Source organism: Scyliorhinus torazame, chromosome 19 (genome assembly GCF_047496885.1).
Source record: "Scyliorhinus torazame isolate Kashiwa2021f chromosome 19, sScyTor2.1, whole genome shotgun sequence".
NCBI classification, from domain to species: Eukaryota; Metazoa; Chordata; class Chondrichthyes; order Carcharhiniformes; family Scyliorhinidae; genus Scyliorhinus; species Scyliorhinus torazame.
In genome coordinates this window covers 53,157,693-53,172,683 of record NC_092725.1, presented here as the reverse complement: position 1 = coordinate 53,172,683, position 14,991 = coordinate 53,157,693, and the positions used below count along the sequence as shown (strand labels likewise).

At 43.8% G+C, this 14,991-nt stretch overlaps 1 protein-coding gene across 1 annotated transcript in view; it reads right to left on the bottom strand.

Annotated features, from left to right (window-relative positions):
- LOC140396129 (V-type proton ATPase 116 kDa subunit a 4-like) overlaps positions 1 to 14,991 on the bottom strand; it is a 204,280-nt gene that overhangs the window by 113,094 nt on the left and 76,195 nt on the right. The window contains exon 7 of the mRNA XM_072484282.1: positions 4,903 to 5,029. Within this exon, the coding sequence (XP_072340383.1) occupies positions 4,903 to 5,029 (127 nt within the window). The remainder of the gene's footprint in view (positions 1 to 4,902; positions 5,030 to 14,991) is intronic.

Below are 14,991 nucleotides of genomic sequence, written 5' to 3'. Positions count from 1 at the left end.
ATAGCTGAGGAACTAAATAAGTACTTTGCGTCAGTCTTCACAGTAGAAGACATGAGTAATATCCCAACAATTCCGGAGAGTCAGGGGGCAGAGTTGAATATGGTAGCCATCACAAAGGAGAAAGTGCTAGAGAAACTAAGAGGTCTAAAAATTGATAAATCTCCGGGCCCAGATGGACTACATCCTAGGGTTCTAAAGGAGATAGCTGAAGAAATAGTGGAGGCGTTAATTATGATCTTTCAAAAGTCACTGGAGTCAGGGAAAGTCCCAGAGGATTGGAAAATCGCTGTTGTAACCCCCCTGTTCAAGAAGGGAACAAGGAAAAAGATGGAAAATTATAGGCCAATTAGCCTAACCTCGGTTGTTGGCAAGATTCTAGAATCCATTGTTAAGGATGAGATTTCTAAATTCTTCGAAGTGCAGGGTCAGATTAGGACAAGTCAGCATGGATTTAGTAAGGGGAGGTCGTGCCTGACAAACCTGTTAGAGTTCTTGAAAGAGATAACAAATAGGTTAGACCAAGGAGAGCCAATGGATGTTATCTATCTTGACTTCCAAAAGGCCTTTGATAAGGTGCCTCACGGGAGACTGCTGAGTAAAATAAGGGCCCATGGTATTCGAGGCAAGGTACTAACATGGATTGACGATTGGCTGTCAGGCAGAAGGCAGAGAGTTGGGATAAAAGGTTCTTTTTCGGAATGGCAACGGGTGATGAGTGGTGTCCCGCAGGGTTCAGTGTTGGGGCCACAGCTGTTCTCTTTATATATTAACGATCTCGATGACGGGACTGGGGGCATTCTGGCTAAGTTTGCCGATGATACAAAGATAGGTGGAGGGGCAGGTAGTATGGAGGTGGTGGGAGGCTGCAGAAAGATTTAGACAGTTTAGGAGAGTGGTCCAAGAAATGGCTGATGAAATTCAACGTGGGCAAGTGCGAGGTCTTGCACTTTGGAAAAAAGAATAGAGGCATGGACTATTTTCTAAACGGTGACAAAATTCATAATGCTGAAGTGCAAAGGGACTTGGGAGTCCTAGTCCAGGATTCTCTAAAGGTAAACTTGCAGGTTGAGTCCGTAATTTAGAAAGCAAATGCAATGTTGTCATTCATCGCAAGAGGCTTGGAATATAAAAGCAAGGATGTACTTCTGAAGCTTTATAAAGCATTAGTTAGGCCCCATTTAGAATACTGTGAGCAATTTTGGACCCCACACCTCAGGAAAGACATACTGGCACTGGAGATTCACACGGATGATCCCAGGAATGGTAGGCCTAACATACGATGAACGTCTGAGGATCCTGGGATTATATTCATTGGAGTTTAGGAGATTGAGGGGAGATCTAATAAAAACTTACAAGATAATGAATGGCTTAGATAGGGTGGATGTAGGGAAGTTGTTTCCATTAGCAGGGGAGACTAGGACCCGGGGGCACAACCTTAGAATAAAAGGGAGTCACTTTAGAACAGAGATGAGGAGAAATTTCTTCAGCCAGAGAGTGGTGGGTCTGTGGAATTCACAGAGGGCGGTGGAGGCCGGGACGTTGAGTGTCTTTAAGACAGAAGTTGATAAATTCTTGATTTTTCGAGGAATTAAGGGCTATGGAGAGAGCGGATAAATGGAGTTGAAATCAGCCATGATTGAATGGTGGAGTGGACTCGATGGGCCGAATGGCCTTACTTCCGCTCCTATGTCTTCTGGTCTTATGGTCTTAACACCTCGTCATAATTCTCAGGAGGAGCTCCGGGTGCTTCACATGCAATTACTTAAAGTGACGACATTGTTTGCGTTGGTTTTCAAGGTAGCCAAGGACTTAACAGCATCATGATGAATGATCAGTTATTTATTTGTTTGGTGGAGTTGGTCAAGGGAAGGGCATTTTCAAGGGAACTGCAAGGATTCCTACTGTTTAATTAAAGCCCTGGGATCTTCAGAATTTGAAAAAAGGTTCCTCCTGCAATGAAGCACATCTTCATTACTGCACTGGAAGTACAGTACGAAGTCTTTCAACACCAGGTTAAAGTCCAACAGGTTTGTTTCAAACACTAGCTTTCGGAGCACTGCTCCTTCCTCAGGTGAATGAAGAGGTATGTTCCAGAAACATATATATAGACAAATTCAAAGATGCCAAACAATGCTTGGAATGCGACCATTAGCAGGTGATTAAATCTTTACAGATCCAGAGATGGGGTAACCCCAGGATAAAGAGGTGTGAATTGTATCAAGCCAGGACAGTTGGTAGGATTTCGCAGGCCAGATGGTGGGGGATGAATGTAATGCGACATGGATCCCAGTTCCCGGTTGAGGCCGCAACTCATGTGTGCGGAACTTGGCTATAAGTTTCTGCTCGGCGATTCTGCGTTGTCGCGCATTCTGAAGGCCGCCTTGGAGAACGCTTACCCGGAGATCAGAGGCTGAATGCCCTTGACTGCTGAAGTGTTCCCCGACTGGAAGGGAACATTCCTGCCTGGTGATTGTTGCGCGATGTCCGTTCATTCGTTGTCGCAGCGTCTGCATGGTCTCGCCAATGTACCATGCTTCGAGACATCCTTTCCTGCATATCGACATGGATACCACTATTACACGTGAGAACGCCACCCACCAGGTACGCGGTACATACTCGTGCGACTCGGCCAACGTTGTCTACCTCATACGCTGCAGGAACAGCATAACAGACATCTACAGACGTTGAAAGATGCCCTCGTACGAACGGGATATGGCACTCGACTCATCGATCGACAGTTCCAACGCGCCACAACGAAAAACCGCACCAACCTCCTCAGAAGACAAACATGGGACACAACCGACAGAATACCCTTCGTCGTCCAGTACTTCCCCGGAGCGGAGAAACTACGTCATCTTCTTCACAGCCTTCAACACGTCATTGATGACGATGAACATCTTGCCAAGGTCATCCCCACACCCCCACTACTTGCCTTCAAACAACCGCACAACCTCAAACAAACCATTGTTTGCAGCAAACTACCCAGTCTTCAGAACAGTGACCACGACACCACACAACCCTGCCATGGCAATCTCTGCAAGACGTGCCAGATCATCGACATGGATACCACCATTACACGTGAGAACACCACCCACCAGGTACGAGGTACATACTCGTGAGACTCGGCCAACATTGTTACCTCATACGCTGCAGGAAAGGATGTCCCGAAGCGTGGTACATTGGCGAGACCATGCAGACGCTGCGACAACGAATGAACGGACATCGCGCAACAATCACCAGGCAGGAATGTTCCCTTCCAGTCGGGGAGCACTTCAGCCTCTGATCTCCGGGTAAGCGTTCTCCAAGGCGGCCTTCAGGACGCGCGACAACGCAGAATCGCCGAGCAGAAACTTATAGCCAAGTTCCGCACACATGAGTGCGGCCTCAACCGAGACCTGGGATTCATGTCGCATTACATTCATCCCCCACCATCTGGCCTGCGAAATCCTACCAACTGTCCTGGCTTGATACAATTCACACCTCTTTAACCTGGGGTTACCCCATCTCTGGATCTTTAAAGATTTAATCACCTGCTAATGGTCGCATTCCAAGCATTGTTTGGCATCTTTGAATCTGTCTATATATATGTTTCTGGAACATACCGCTTCATTCACCTGAGGAAGGAGCAGTGCTCCGAAAGCTAGTGACATCGAAACAAACCTGTTGGACTTTAACCTGGTGTTGTAAGACTTCATACTGTGCTCACCCCAGTCCAACGCCGGCATCTCCACATCATGCACTGGAAGTGTCAGCCTGGATTGGGTATTTACTTCCGGGAGTTGGCCTTGAATGCACAACCTTCTAACTAAGATAGGAATGTGCTGTTATGTACTGATGCTTGGCCGGTAGGAGTGATGCACTGTAGAATGTCTAGTTCTTGACTAGTTAAAGTACTTTATTATAAAATAAATGCATGGTAAAGATAATTATCAAAAATAGATTACAAACTATTAATACTGACAAATTATCCCAGAGCTACTGCAAATATGACTGTCCGCCAACTCGACGATCTCCCAAATCCTCAGGGTACAGTCACATGGGAGATTTACATTGCTGCCTGCTGGTCGGAGGTAGTTTACATCATTATATACGTGATTGCTTATGCGTATCACCACATGTGCTACCAACTCAGTGAAGCAGACATAAAGGAGACAGCTGCACTGTGCTCATTTTATCTCACATTTAATTTGCATCAGATTTGCAGACATGCAAGGATAAAAATCCTTAATGTTAAATACTTGAAAAAGAACATTGCATGTCAGTCAGCATATGAAAGAGGAAAGACTGATGTTGCAAATAAACACCTTTCCTCTTTTGGAGATTGTCTGCACTTTTGATCAGTATCTCTGGCTTCTTCCTCCCCTGTGTTTTGCCCACTTCCATTCAAGGAATCTCCTCTTGGTCATGTCAATTTTAAGACAATTCTCCACCCAAATCCTTTACCCAGTATTTAGGTTAAAGACTCTGCCCTTGAAACTGGGTTGCACCTTGAACCAGGGCCCGATCCTGGTGCTGCAAATGTTGGATGTGTTCAGTGATCAGGACCACCACAAAATGTTGCAGAGCCAATCATGGCCACAGACTTGATAGTCCTGAGAGGACAAGGTCCTCAGGAGAGCCTGATGCTGAGACAGTTGGTGATTGGCCGAAGTACATGATTTAACATGTGGCCGAGGGACTTTTTCCACATTTCCAGGTTGTACAATAAGTGAGCAGCAAGATCCCAGAAGCAGCAAGTAAACAGAGCAACATTTCTGAAAAATCTGCAAACAAATAGTTAACATCTCTGCAGTGTTCTCTCAATTCAGATTTTAACATTCAAGCTATTTCAATTTGATCTTGAAATCAGGATTATTAATTGTGCTTGATAATCATTGTTGAGTTAATTTAAAAATACCTTACAGTGCTTGGATCTTCCAAGGGAACTTCCATCTCCGACTGCTTCATGTAGACATTCCCTCGACAAGCTCTCCAGAGCAAGCGTTCGAAGGCAGCCATCCTCTCTCTCCGTATCACTCCAGCTATAAACCTGAAATAATCAGTCACCAAAAATGATCCATAAGGATCTTGGGGAAAACGCCAAATTCTCATTAGACAAATACAACATGTTAGTTTTGTTCCTGGCTCAGGAGTGCAGTCACGGGTGTGGAGGGAGGGAGGGGGGGGGGGGGGGGGGGGAGTTGGGGAGGACAGGCACAGGGAAGGGGGAGGACAGGCACGGGTGGTGGTGGTGGGGGGGGGGGGGGGTGAGGGGGGAGGGGAGGAGGACAGGCACGGGTGGGGGGAGGGGGGGGGACAGTGTTATGGGCCGGGTCTTAGAAACTCCAAAGTGCATTATGAAGTTCACCTGACCTATAACTTTTATGTTGAATTTGGCTAGGATGAGAACAAGAGCCTTCACTTCAGGTGTGAGTCATCAGACTTCCTGGGTACTTTTATCAAAACAAAGTTTATTATAAGAATATAGTTAACATATATAAAACACAGCATGAGTTTGTTATCAATTACAAACATAAAGAACAGTAAGAAGTCTTACAACACCAGGTTAAAGTCCAACAGGTTTGTTTCAAATCACTAGCTTTCGGAGCACTGCTCCTTCCTCAGGTGAATGGAGGAACAGTATTCCGAAAGCTAGTGATTTGAAACAAACCTGTTGGACTTTAACCTGTTGTTGTAAGACTTCTTACTGTGCTCACCCCAGTCCAACGCCGGCATCTCCACATCTCCACATCAAACATAAAGAAAACACAACAGCTACAGTAATCCATATATATAACTCTTAATAAATCCCAACACAGGAGTAGTGGTTAACACAATATTCGCCGTCAAATGCCTGTTGACACTCCGCTGTCCACTGAAATTTGCTATACTTCTTCAGCAAGTCCGTCAGTAGAACAACCACGCTAAAATTCGGTACAGATTTATGGTAAAAACTACTCGGGCCAAGAAATCTCATTATTTCCCTTTGTGTCGAAGGTATTGGGAACTCCCCAATAACTTTCCACATCCCAAGAACAACAAAGAACAAAGAAATGTACAGCACAGGAACAGGCCCTTCGGCCCTCCAAGCCCGTGCCGACCATGCTACCCGACTAAACTACAATCTTCTACACTTCCTGGGTCCGTATCCCTCTATTCCCATCCTATTCATGTATTTGTCAAGATGCCCCTTAAATGTCACTATCGTCCCTGCTTCCACCACCTCCTCCGGTAGCGAGTTCCAGGCACCCACTATCCTCTGCGTAAAAAACTTGCCTCGTACATCTACTCTAAACCTTGCTCCTCTCACCTTAAACCTATGCCCCCTAGTAATTGACCCCTCTACCCCAGGGAAAAGCCTCTGACTATCCACTCTGTCTATGCCCCTCATAATTTTGTAGACCTCTATCAGGTCTCCCCTCAACCTCCTTCGTTCCAGTGAGAACAAACAGAGTTTATTCAACCGCTCCTCGTAGCTAATGCCCTCCATATCAGGCAACATTCTGGTAAATCTCTTCTGCACCCTCTCTAAAGCCTCCACATCCTTCTGGTAGTGTGGCGACCAGAATTGAACACTATACTCCAAATGTGGCCTAACTAAGGTTCTATACAGCTGCAACATGACTTGCCAATTCTTATACTCAATGCCCCGGCCAATGAAGGCAAGCATGCCGTATGCCTTCTTGACTACCTTCTCCACCTGTGTTGCCCCTTTCAATGACCTGTGGACCTGTACTCCTAGATCTCTTTGACTTTCAATACTCGAGGGTTCTACCATTCACTGTATATTCCCTACCTGCATTAGACCTTCCAAAATGCATTACCTCACATTTGTCCGGATTAAACTCCATCTGCCATCTCTCCGCCCAAGTCTCCAAACAATCTAAATCCTGCTGTATCCTCCGACAGTCCTCATCGCTATCCGCAATTCCACCAACCTTTGTGTCGTCTGCAAACTTACTAATCAGACCAGTTACATTTTCCTCCAAATCATTTATATATACTACAAACAGCAAAGGTCCCAGCACTGATCCCTGTGGAACACCACTGGTCACAGCCCTCCAATTAGAAAAGCTGTGGGACCATTCGACCCTGTCCAATTGTATGGCCAAGGAATGTGACTTGGGTTTTTCCAAATTCACTTTTGGCTAGGTTTACCACCAAACCCGCCTCCTGAAGTCGATCGAATATCTCCATCAGTTGCTTCAAATATTCTTTCCATGTCTGACTAAAAATTACCAAATCATCTATGTACACCGCACAATTGGGTAATCCTGAAATGACTTTGTTAGTTAACCACTGAAATGTGGCTGGGGCATTTTTCATGCCAAATGGCATAACTTTGAATTGGTATATACCATCTGGAGTTACAAAAGCTGAAATCTCCTTCGCCCTTTCGGATAAAGGTACCTGCCAGTAACCTTTCAGTAAATCCAGTTTGGCGATAAAAGCCGATTGTCCCACCTTCTCAATGCAGTCCTCCAGCCGTGGGATAGGACAAGAGTCTGTTATTGTAACTGCATTAACCTTACTATAGTCCACACACAATCGTTAGGTACCGTACGGTTTCGGTACCATCGCAATGGGTGAGCGCCATTGGCTGCAACCCACTTCAATTATGCCATTTTCAAACATGCTTTCAATTTCTTTTTGAACCTGTGCCAATTATAAAGAGTTAGTCTGCATGGATGTTGTTTAATTGGAACAGCAATTACCACATCTACATCATGTATACCCATTTTATTTCCCAACTTATTTCCACAAACTTGCCCATGTGATATTAATAACTCTTTCAGGACAGTTTGTTTTCTCTGGAAGGTAACTCAAGAACATCCTCGTTTTCCAATTTAATTTGAGGAATGTCAAATTCAGAGTCATCTGGATTTGGCTCTTCACTGAGACATAATCACGAAAAGCTCCTCCTTTTGCTCTCCTTTCCTTTTAAAATACCTTTTAAGCATATTCACATGACACACTTGGTGAGCTTTCCTTCAATCTGCCATTCTTACCAAATAATTCACCCCACTTGATTTCCTTTCCATCTGATAAGGCCCACAAAACCTTGCTTTTAAAGGTTCACCCATCACTGGTAAAAATACGAAAACTTTATCGCCACTGGCAAAACTACAAACCTTTGCTTTCTTGTCCACTTTGTTTCATCACATGCTGTGCAAGTTTTAAATGATGTCTAGCCAATTCACCACTCTTCACTTGACTCTCCAACCTCACCTTATATAACGGAACACTATTCTTCTCACCCTGATTCCACATAATAGCACCTTTTACATAAGAACATAAGAACTCGGAGCAGGAGTAGGCCATCTGGCCCCTCGAGCCTGCTCCACCATTCAATGAGATCATGGCTGATCTTTTGTGGACTCAGCTCCACTTTCCGGCCCGAACACCATAACCCTTAATCCCTTTATTCTTCAAAAAACTATCTATCTTTATCTTAAAAACATTTAATGAAGGAGCCTCTACTGCTTCACTGGGCAAGGAATTCCATAGATTCACAACCCTTTGGGTGAAGAAGTTCCTCCTAAACTCAGTCCTAAATCTACTTCCCCTTATTTTGAGGCTATGCCCCCCTAGTTCTGCTTTCACCCACCAGTGGAAACAACCTGCCCGCATCTATCCTATCTATTCCCTTCATAATCTTATATGTTTCTATAAGATCCCCCCTCATCCTTCTAAATTCCAACGAGTACAGTCCCAGTCTACTCAACCTCTCCTCGTAATCCAACCCCTTCAGCTCTGGGATTAACCTAGTGAATCTCCTCTGCATACCCTCCAGTGCCAGTACGTCCTTTCTCAAGTAAGGAGACCAAAACTGAACACAATACTCCAGGTGTGGCCTCACTAACACCTTATACAATTGCAGCATAACCTCCCTAGCCTTAAACTCCATCCCTCTAGCAATGAAGGACAAAATTCTATTTGCCTTCTTAATCACCTGGTGCACCTGTAAACCAACTTTTTGCGACTCATGCACAAGCACACCCAGGTCTCTCTGCACAGCAGCATGTTTTAATATTTTATCATTTAAATAATAATCCCCTTTGCTGTTATTCCTACCAAAATGGATAACCTCACATTTGTCAACATTGTATTCCATCTGCCAGATCCAAGCCCATTCACTTAGCCTATCCAAATTCGTCTGCAGACTTCCAGTATCCTCTGCACTTTTTGCTTTACCACTTATCTTAGTGTCGTCTGCAAACTTGGACACATTGCCCTTGGTCCCCAACTCCAAATCATCTATGTAAATTGTGAACAGTTGTGGGCCCAACACTGATCCATGAGGGACACCACTAGCTACTGATTGCCAACCAGAGAAACACCCATTAATCCCCACTCTTTGCTTTCTATTAATTAACCAATCCACTAACCATGCTATTACTTTCCCCTTAATGCCATGCATCTTTATCTTATGCAACAACCTTTTGTGTGGCACCTTGTCAAAGGCTTTCTGGCAATATTCCTCCCAAACTGCATACTCCTCATCTCTTACCATCAAAGATTGACTTGCTCCAGTGTCTCTTCAAATTGTGGACTTCTTTATCTACTCCTCCTGGTACACGAGTAAACTTTACCCACACAAGTAAATTCTTTAAAGAGAACTGGTACCTTCTTATCAATCATCTCTTTGTTGCATATTCTTTTGCACCTCCTTCGCTTCAATTGGGCTTTCCTTTACCACTTTGACAAACCTGACTGGCTTATCCTGTTTTGTCACATCAGCCTTCCCAGTGCTTTACTTAAATCCCCAACACTGTGACTTTACATGGTTTAGTTTATGACAGTAAATCCACCCTCCTGGATTTCTTTTTTAATCTGATTATAATCCTTACTAGTTCTCATTAGATCCCCTTTATCTTTACCACTTGAGTATTTCTCTTTTCCCCAATTTCTATCCCTCACAGGCTGAAACTGATATCGGAAACCAAACTTTGATTTATGAACTAATTCATAATCAGCATTTGCTAATTTCTGTTGCTAATCTCGCAGTTTTAACCCTCTGCTCTTGCACAAGAGTTCTCAATACATCAAGAGTTGAATTTCTAAACGTCTCCAAAATTATAATTTCTCTAAGAGCTTCATACGTTTGGTCTATTTTCAAAGCTCTTATCCAACTATCAAAATTATTCTGCTTGATCCTTTCAAGCTCGATGTATGTTTGACCAGGTTCTTTCCATAATTTCCAAACCTTTATCTGTAGGTTTCAGGCACTAGTTCATATGCACATAAATGGATTTTTTCACCTCCTAATGCGTCCCAGATATCTCCTCTGGTAGTGATGCAAACACTTCACTCGCTCTACCTACCAACTTTGTTTGAATCAGTAATACCCACATGTCCTGTGGCCATTTCATTTGTTTAGCCACCTTCTCATGAAATGAAAAAGGCTTCTATATCCTTCATCAAACCTTGGCAATGCTTGGACATATTTAAATAGATCCCCACCAAGTCTTTGACTACAAAGCTCTTGCTCTTTCTCACTACCCTGACTGTACTTTTCTCTTTACCTCTGCCACTTTTAACTGACATTCACTTTTCATGGCCAGTTTATGAAGTTCAAAGTCCCTCTCTTTTTCCTCTCGCTCCTTTTCTTTTTTCCTGATCTGTACGTCCCTTTCTCTCGGTTTTTGTTCTGCTAGGGCTATTCTTTCTTTTCCCCTCATTTTGAATTCAAGCTTCTTTAATTCTTCTTCATGTTCAAGCTGCTTTAATCCTTGTTCATGTTCAAGCGGTTTCATATATAATTGAATTCTTGCCAGTTCCAATGATTCTGACTGTCTCAGGTAATTTTAAATGCTCAGTTACTGCCTCAATTACTTCCCCTTTTCCATACACTGACAGGCAATGTTATGTGCAATATTTTTGCCACTTCTAAAAGCCTTGTTTTAGTCACCATTTGTAAGGTACTTCGCGTGATGTCCTCCACCCCCAAAAACTTCTGAGCCTCTAAAAGAGCCATTGTCCACAACACACTCCTTATTTAAACTTGAATACAACACCTGAAAAGCAAACAAATATGCTCCCCCTCACTGTCAATAAGTTCACCGAGCCAACCCAATCACAAAATATAGACTTTTATCTGACAAGCCCCCAATTTGTTATAGGCGAGGGCTTAGAAACTCCAAATTGTATTGTAAAGTTCACCTGACTTATAACTTTTAAGTTGAATTTGGCTAGGATGAGCACAAGAGTCTTCACTTCAGGTGCGATTCTCCAGAATTCCTAGCCACTTTTATGAAAACAAAGTTTATTATAAGAATGTGGTTAACACAAGAATTTATCAATTACAAACATAGAAAACACAACAGCTACAGTAATCTATCTATATAACTCTTAATGAATCCCTCTTAGTAACTGTTCCAATTCAATACAAAATCCAATAAACCAAAACCCCTTTCAAAGGCGTGGTCCAGCACGCTGTAATCTCACTTGAATGGGACTGGTCCTTTCCCTCAGATTCTGGTCCAGTTCCAACCAGCAGATTCAAAGCTCCTTCCAGAAAGCAAGACTAGCTTTAAAGTTACCAAAGCACTTTACCACACCCAATGTGCTCTCAGTTCCCTGGAACAGCTTTAAAATGAAAACAGGGAAACACGGCTTCTCTTCTGCAGTCCAAAGCAACAAACCGAAACTGAAACCCAAACACTAAACCCCCTCTCACCTGACAGCCACAGCCTAGCTCCACCCACAAATGACATCACTGAAGCCGTGCTACAAGTCATGTGGTAAGAGAAAACCTTTCTTAAAGGAACATTCACATGACAACAGGCACAGGGAAAGGGGGAGGACAGGCACAGGGAGGGAGATTGGGGGTGGGGGGGGGGGGGGGGGGAGAAGGACAGGCACAGGTTTTGGTGGGTGGCGTGGAGACAGGCACAGGGTGGGGTTGGGAGGGAGGGCAGGCACAGGATGGGAGGGGAAGGAGGGAAAACACAGGGTAGGAGTGGAGGCAGTGCTGTTGCGTTTTTGTACCTGGACTAGTAATCTGGAGACCCACGATGGGAGGACCCAGGTTTGAATGCCACCATGGCAAGTGGTGGAATTTAAACTCAATAAAATATCTGGAATTAAAAGTCCAACAACGACTGTCATAAAAAACAATCTGGTTCATTAATATCCTTTTGGGAAGGAAATTTGCCATCCTTACTGGTCTGGTCTACATGTGACTCCAGACCCACAACAATGTGGCTGACTCTGAAATGCCTTCTGAAATGGCCCAGCAAGCCTCTCAGTTGTATTCAACTGTTACAAAAACACAAAAAAGGAATGAAACCGGACGGATCACCCAGTATCCACCCAGGCACCGGAAACGACAACTCCAAACCCAACCGTGCCAATTCTGCAAAGTCCTCCAAATCAACATCTGGGGGTTTGTGCCAAAGGTGGGAGTGTTGTCTCACAGACTTCCTCAGAGGAAAGAGCCTCTGACTATCCAATCTGTCCATGCCACTCATAATCCTACAGACCTCGATCAGGTCGTCTCTGAACTTCTGTCGTTCCAGTGAGAACAGTCCGAATTTATCTAACCTTTCATCATAACTAATGCCTTCCACACCAGGCAACATCCTAGTAAACCACTTCTGTACCCTCTCCAAAGCATCCACATCCTTCTGGTAGTGTGGCGACCAGAATTGTACACAATATTCTAAATGAGGCCTAACTAAGGTCCTGTACAGCTACAACATGAATTGCCGATTTTTATATTCAATGCCCCGACCCATGAAGGCCAACATGCTGAATGCCTTGTTGACCACCTTATCCACACGTGTTGCCATTCTAATGCTGACGCTTTATTCCAAAGAGATCCTCCATCAAAAACTAGCTTGTTTTGATTTATGGGCAACTTAGCGATGAGTACCAGAACCGGTCAAAACTGAGTTGAGCCATACTTAAGCCCAGTGAAAAGATTATCATTCTGTCAATCCAGTTGTGAGTCAAAGGTCGCAGAGGTGAAAGGAAAGGTCCTGTGCTGACCCAGTTTTATAACACAGACCCCATGGGAACAAATCCTTAACATCAATTTAAGTTGCTGTAACTTTTGGAATTATTCCCTAGACCCGAGAGAGGGAGATGTGGGGGTTGGGGGGGTGGAGAAGAGGTATATCAGAAAGTTAATTCCCCAATCCAATTTGGAGCAGGTCACCTCTCTCTAACACTCAATGTCAATATCAATATAAAACTAAACACAAATATTCACTGTTGTTAAATTTCAATTGATAGAAATAAAGAGAATACTTCAACTTTACTGGATTTAATTTTTGATTAGATTAGCATACAGCAGTCTATTGAACTCTTACAAATTTTTTTGAGGTGGCACAAACTTAACCATCCTTTCCTCAACGTTTTAATCATCTAGATGTCAAAATAGGCATAAAAACCCGAGAGTCCAACCCAAGCCAGACAAAGATCCAGGTGGGTAGATTTTCTGCTTGTCTAATGGAGAAAACATGCTCTCTGTCTGTCGGGGCTCGCCTCTTTCACTGAAGTCCACACAATTTGGGCTCAGGTAGGCAAATGTCAAGGCTTCTGGACCCCTAGGTTTGCACCAGGTACCTTCTGCAAATTGAATCAACTGCTGCTTGTTCAGGTAGGCCTCTGCTGTCCTGAAATGGTTAACCAGTGTTTAACTGGTTATCTGGAATGAAGAGACCTCATCCCTCCACATCACACGAATGTGGCAGGCCGTTCAGTCAATCCTCAGTACAGTAGTGTCCTGTTCCATGGGCCTTCCTGTCTCGGATATCAGCTTCCTGTGTCTGCTCGAGGGTGAACAAATTACAGGAAGCTGAGTGGGAAACCTTCCAGGGTAGGCCAGGAGTCATCAGAAAGTAAAGGTGAATTTCCTGCACACTGCTGCAAGTAACTCAGGGGAAGGTTAATCGGGGCGTGAAAAAAAAGATTCATTTTTATTTTGAAAAATCTTTTCTTTATGTATGAAAATATTAGGTGGGAAAAGTGGCTGTTTGACTGGCGGTCAAGATTTGTCCAATCAGGACACAAAGACCATGTTGGCGTCTAATTGCTGCGTGACACTTGTCATGTGAGAGTACCTTTAAGAAATGGGGGTTTATAAAATAGCTGTAGTGGGTGTACCTTTAAGAAATGGGTGTTTATTGCTGCAGTGATGTCAGAGTGTGGGTGGAGCTGGGCTGTCTGCTTTTACTTTCGTTTTGGGCCGTCTGCTACAGGGTGTGTTTAGTTTTGTTTTAGATTTGGAGAAGCTGCAGTCACAGCAAGATGTGTATGAATCTCTGCAAGCTAAAGAATGTTCATTTGGTGATTTCAAAGTGGTAACTGCTCGCAGTAGAGAAGTTAAACCTAATGTCTTTCTGTAAAAAGGGTTCTTTTTTGTCTTATGGATGTTGCAAGGAAAGATTAAGAGTTACTTATACTGTATTCTTTGGGGGATTTATTGGTGTGGATAGTTGTTAAGATGTTTACTGTGGGTTTATAAAGTGTTAACTGGTTTCATAAATAAACATTGTTTTAATTTAAAACTACTGTAACTCTCTGTTGCACTACACCTGTAAGGTAGGCCCGTGTGCTCCCCATAACCATAATATATTGAAAGTTGTGGGTCAGGTGAACTCCATGATACACTTTGGGGTTCTCGAAAGCCTGGCCCATAACACACTGGTGGGCTCCGACAAGTAACATACCGAACATGCAATGGTCAACGTGCGTGAGCAGCAGGGAACATTCAGAATTGGTGACGATCCCAGCACTCTCCATGTTGTTCACTAGGTGAACTCCAGCAGTACTCCGGTACACAATTGGAGATCCAGATGCTTTGATTCTCGTCACCCCAAGTTGTGTGCATTGAAATAAGGAGCGACATGCAAGGGAGATTCCCTGCAATCGTGTCAAGCAAGTGGAAACCCGGCTTCCTAGGGTTTCTCATTGATTTAGGCTGAAGAGTTAAACATTGTGATGGGTTTCCACGTGACCCAAGCCCATGCTGATTTTTAATGTAGTAATTTAAAGTAAATATAA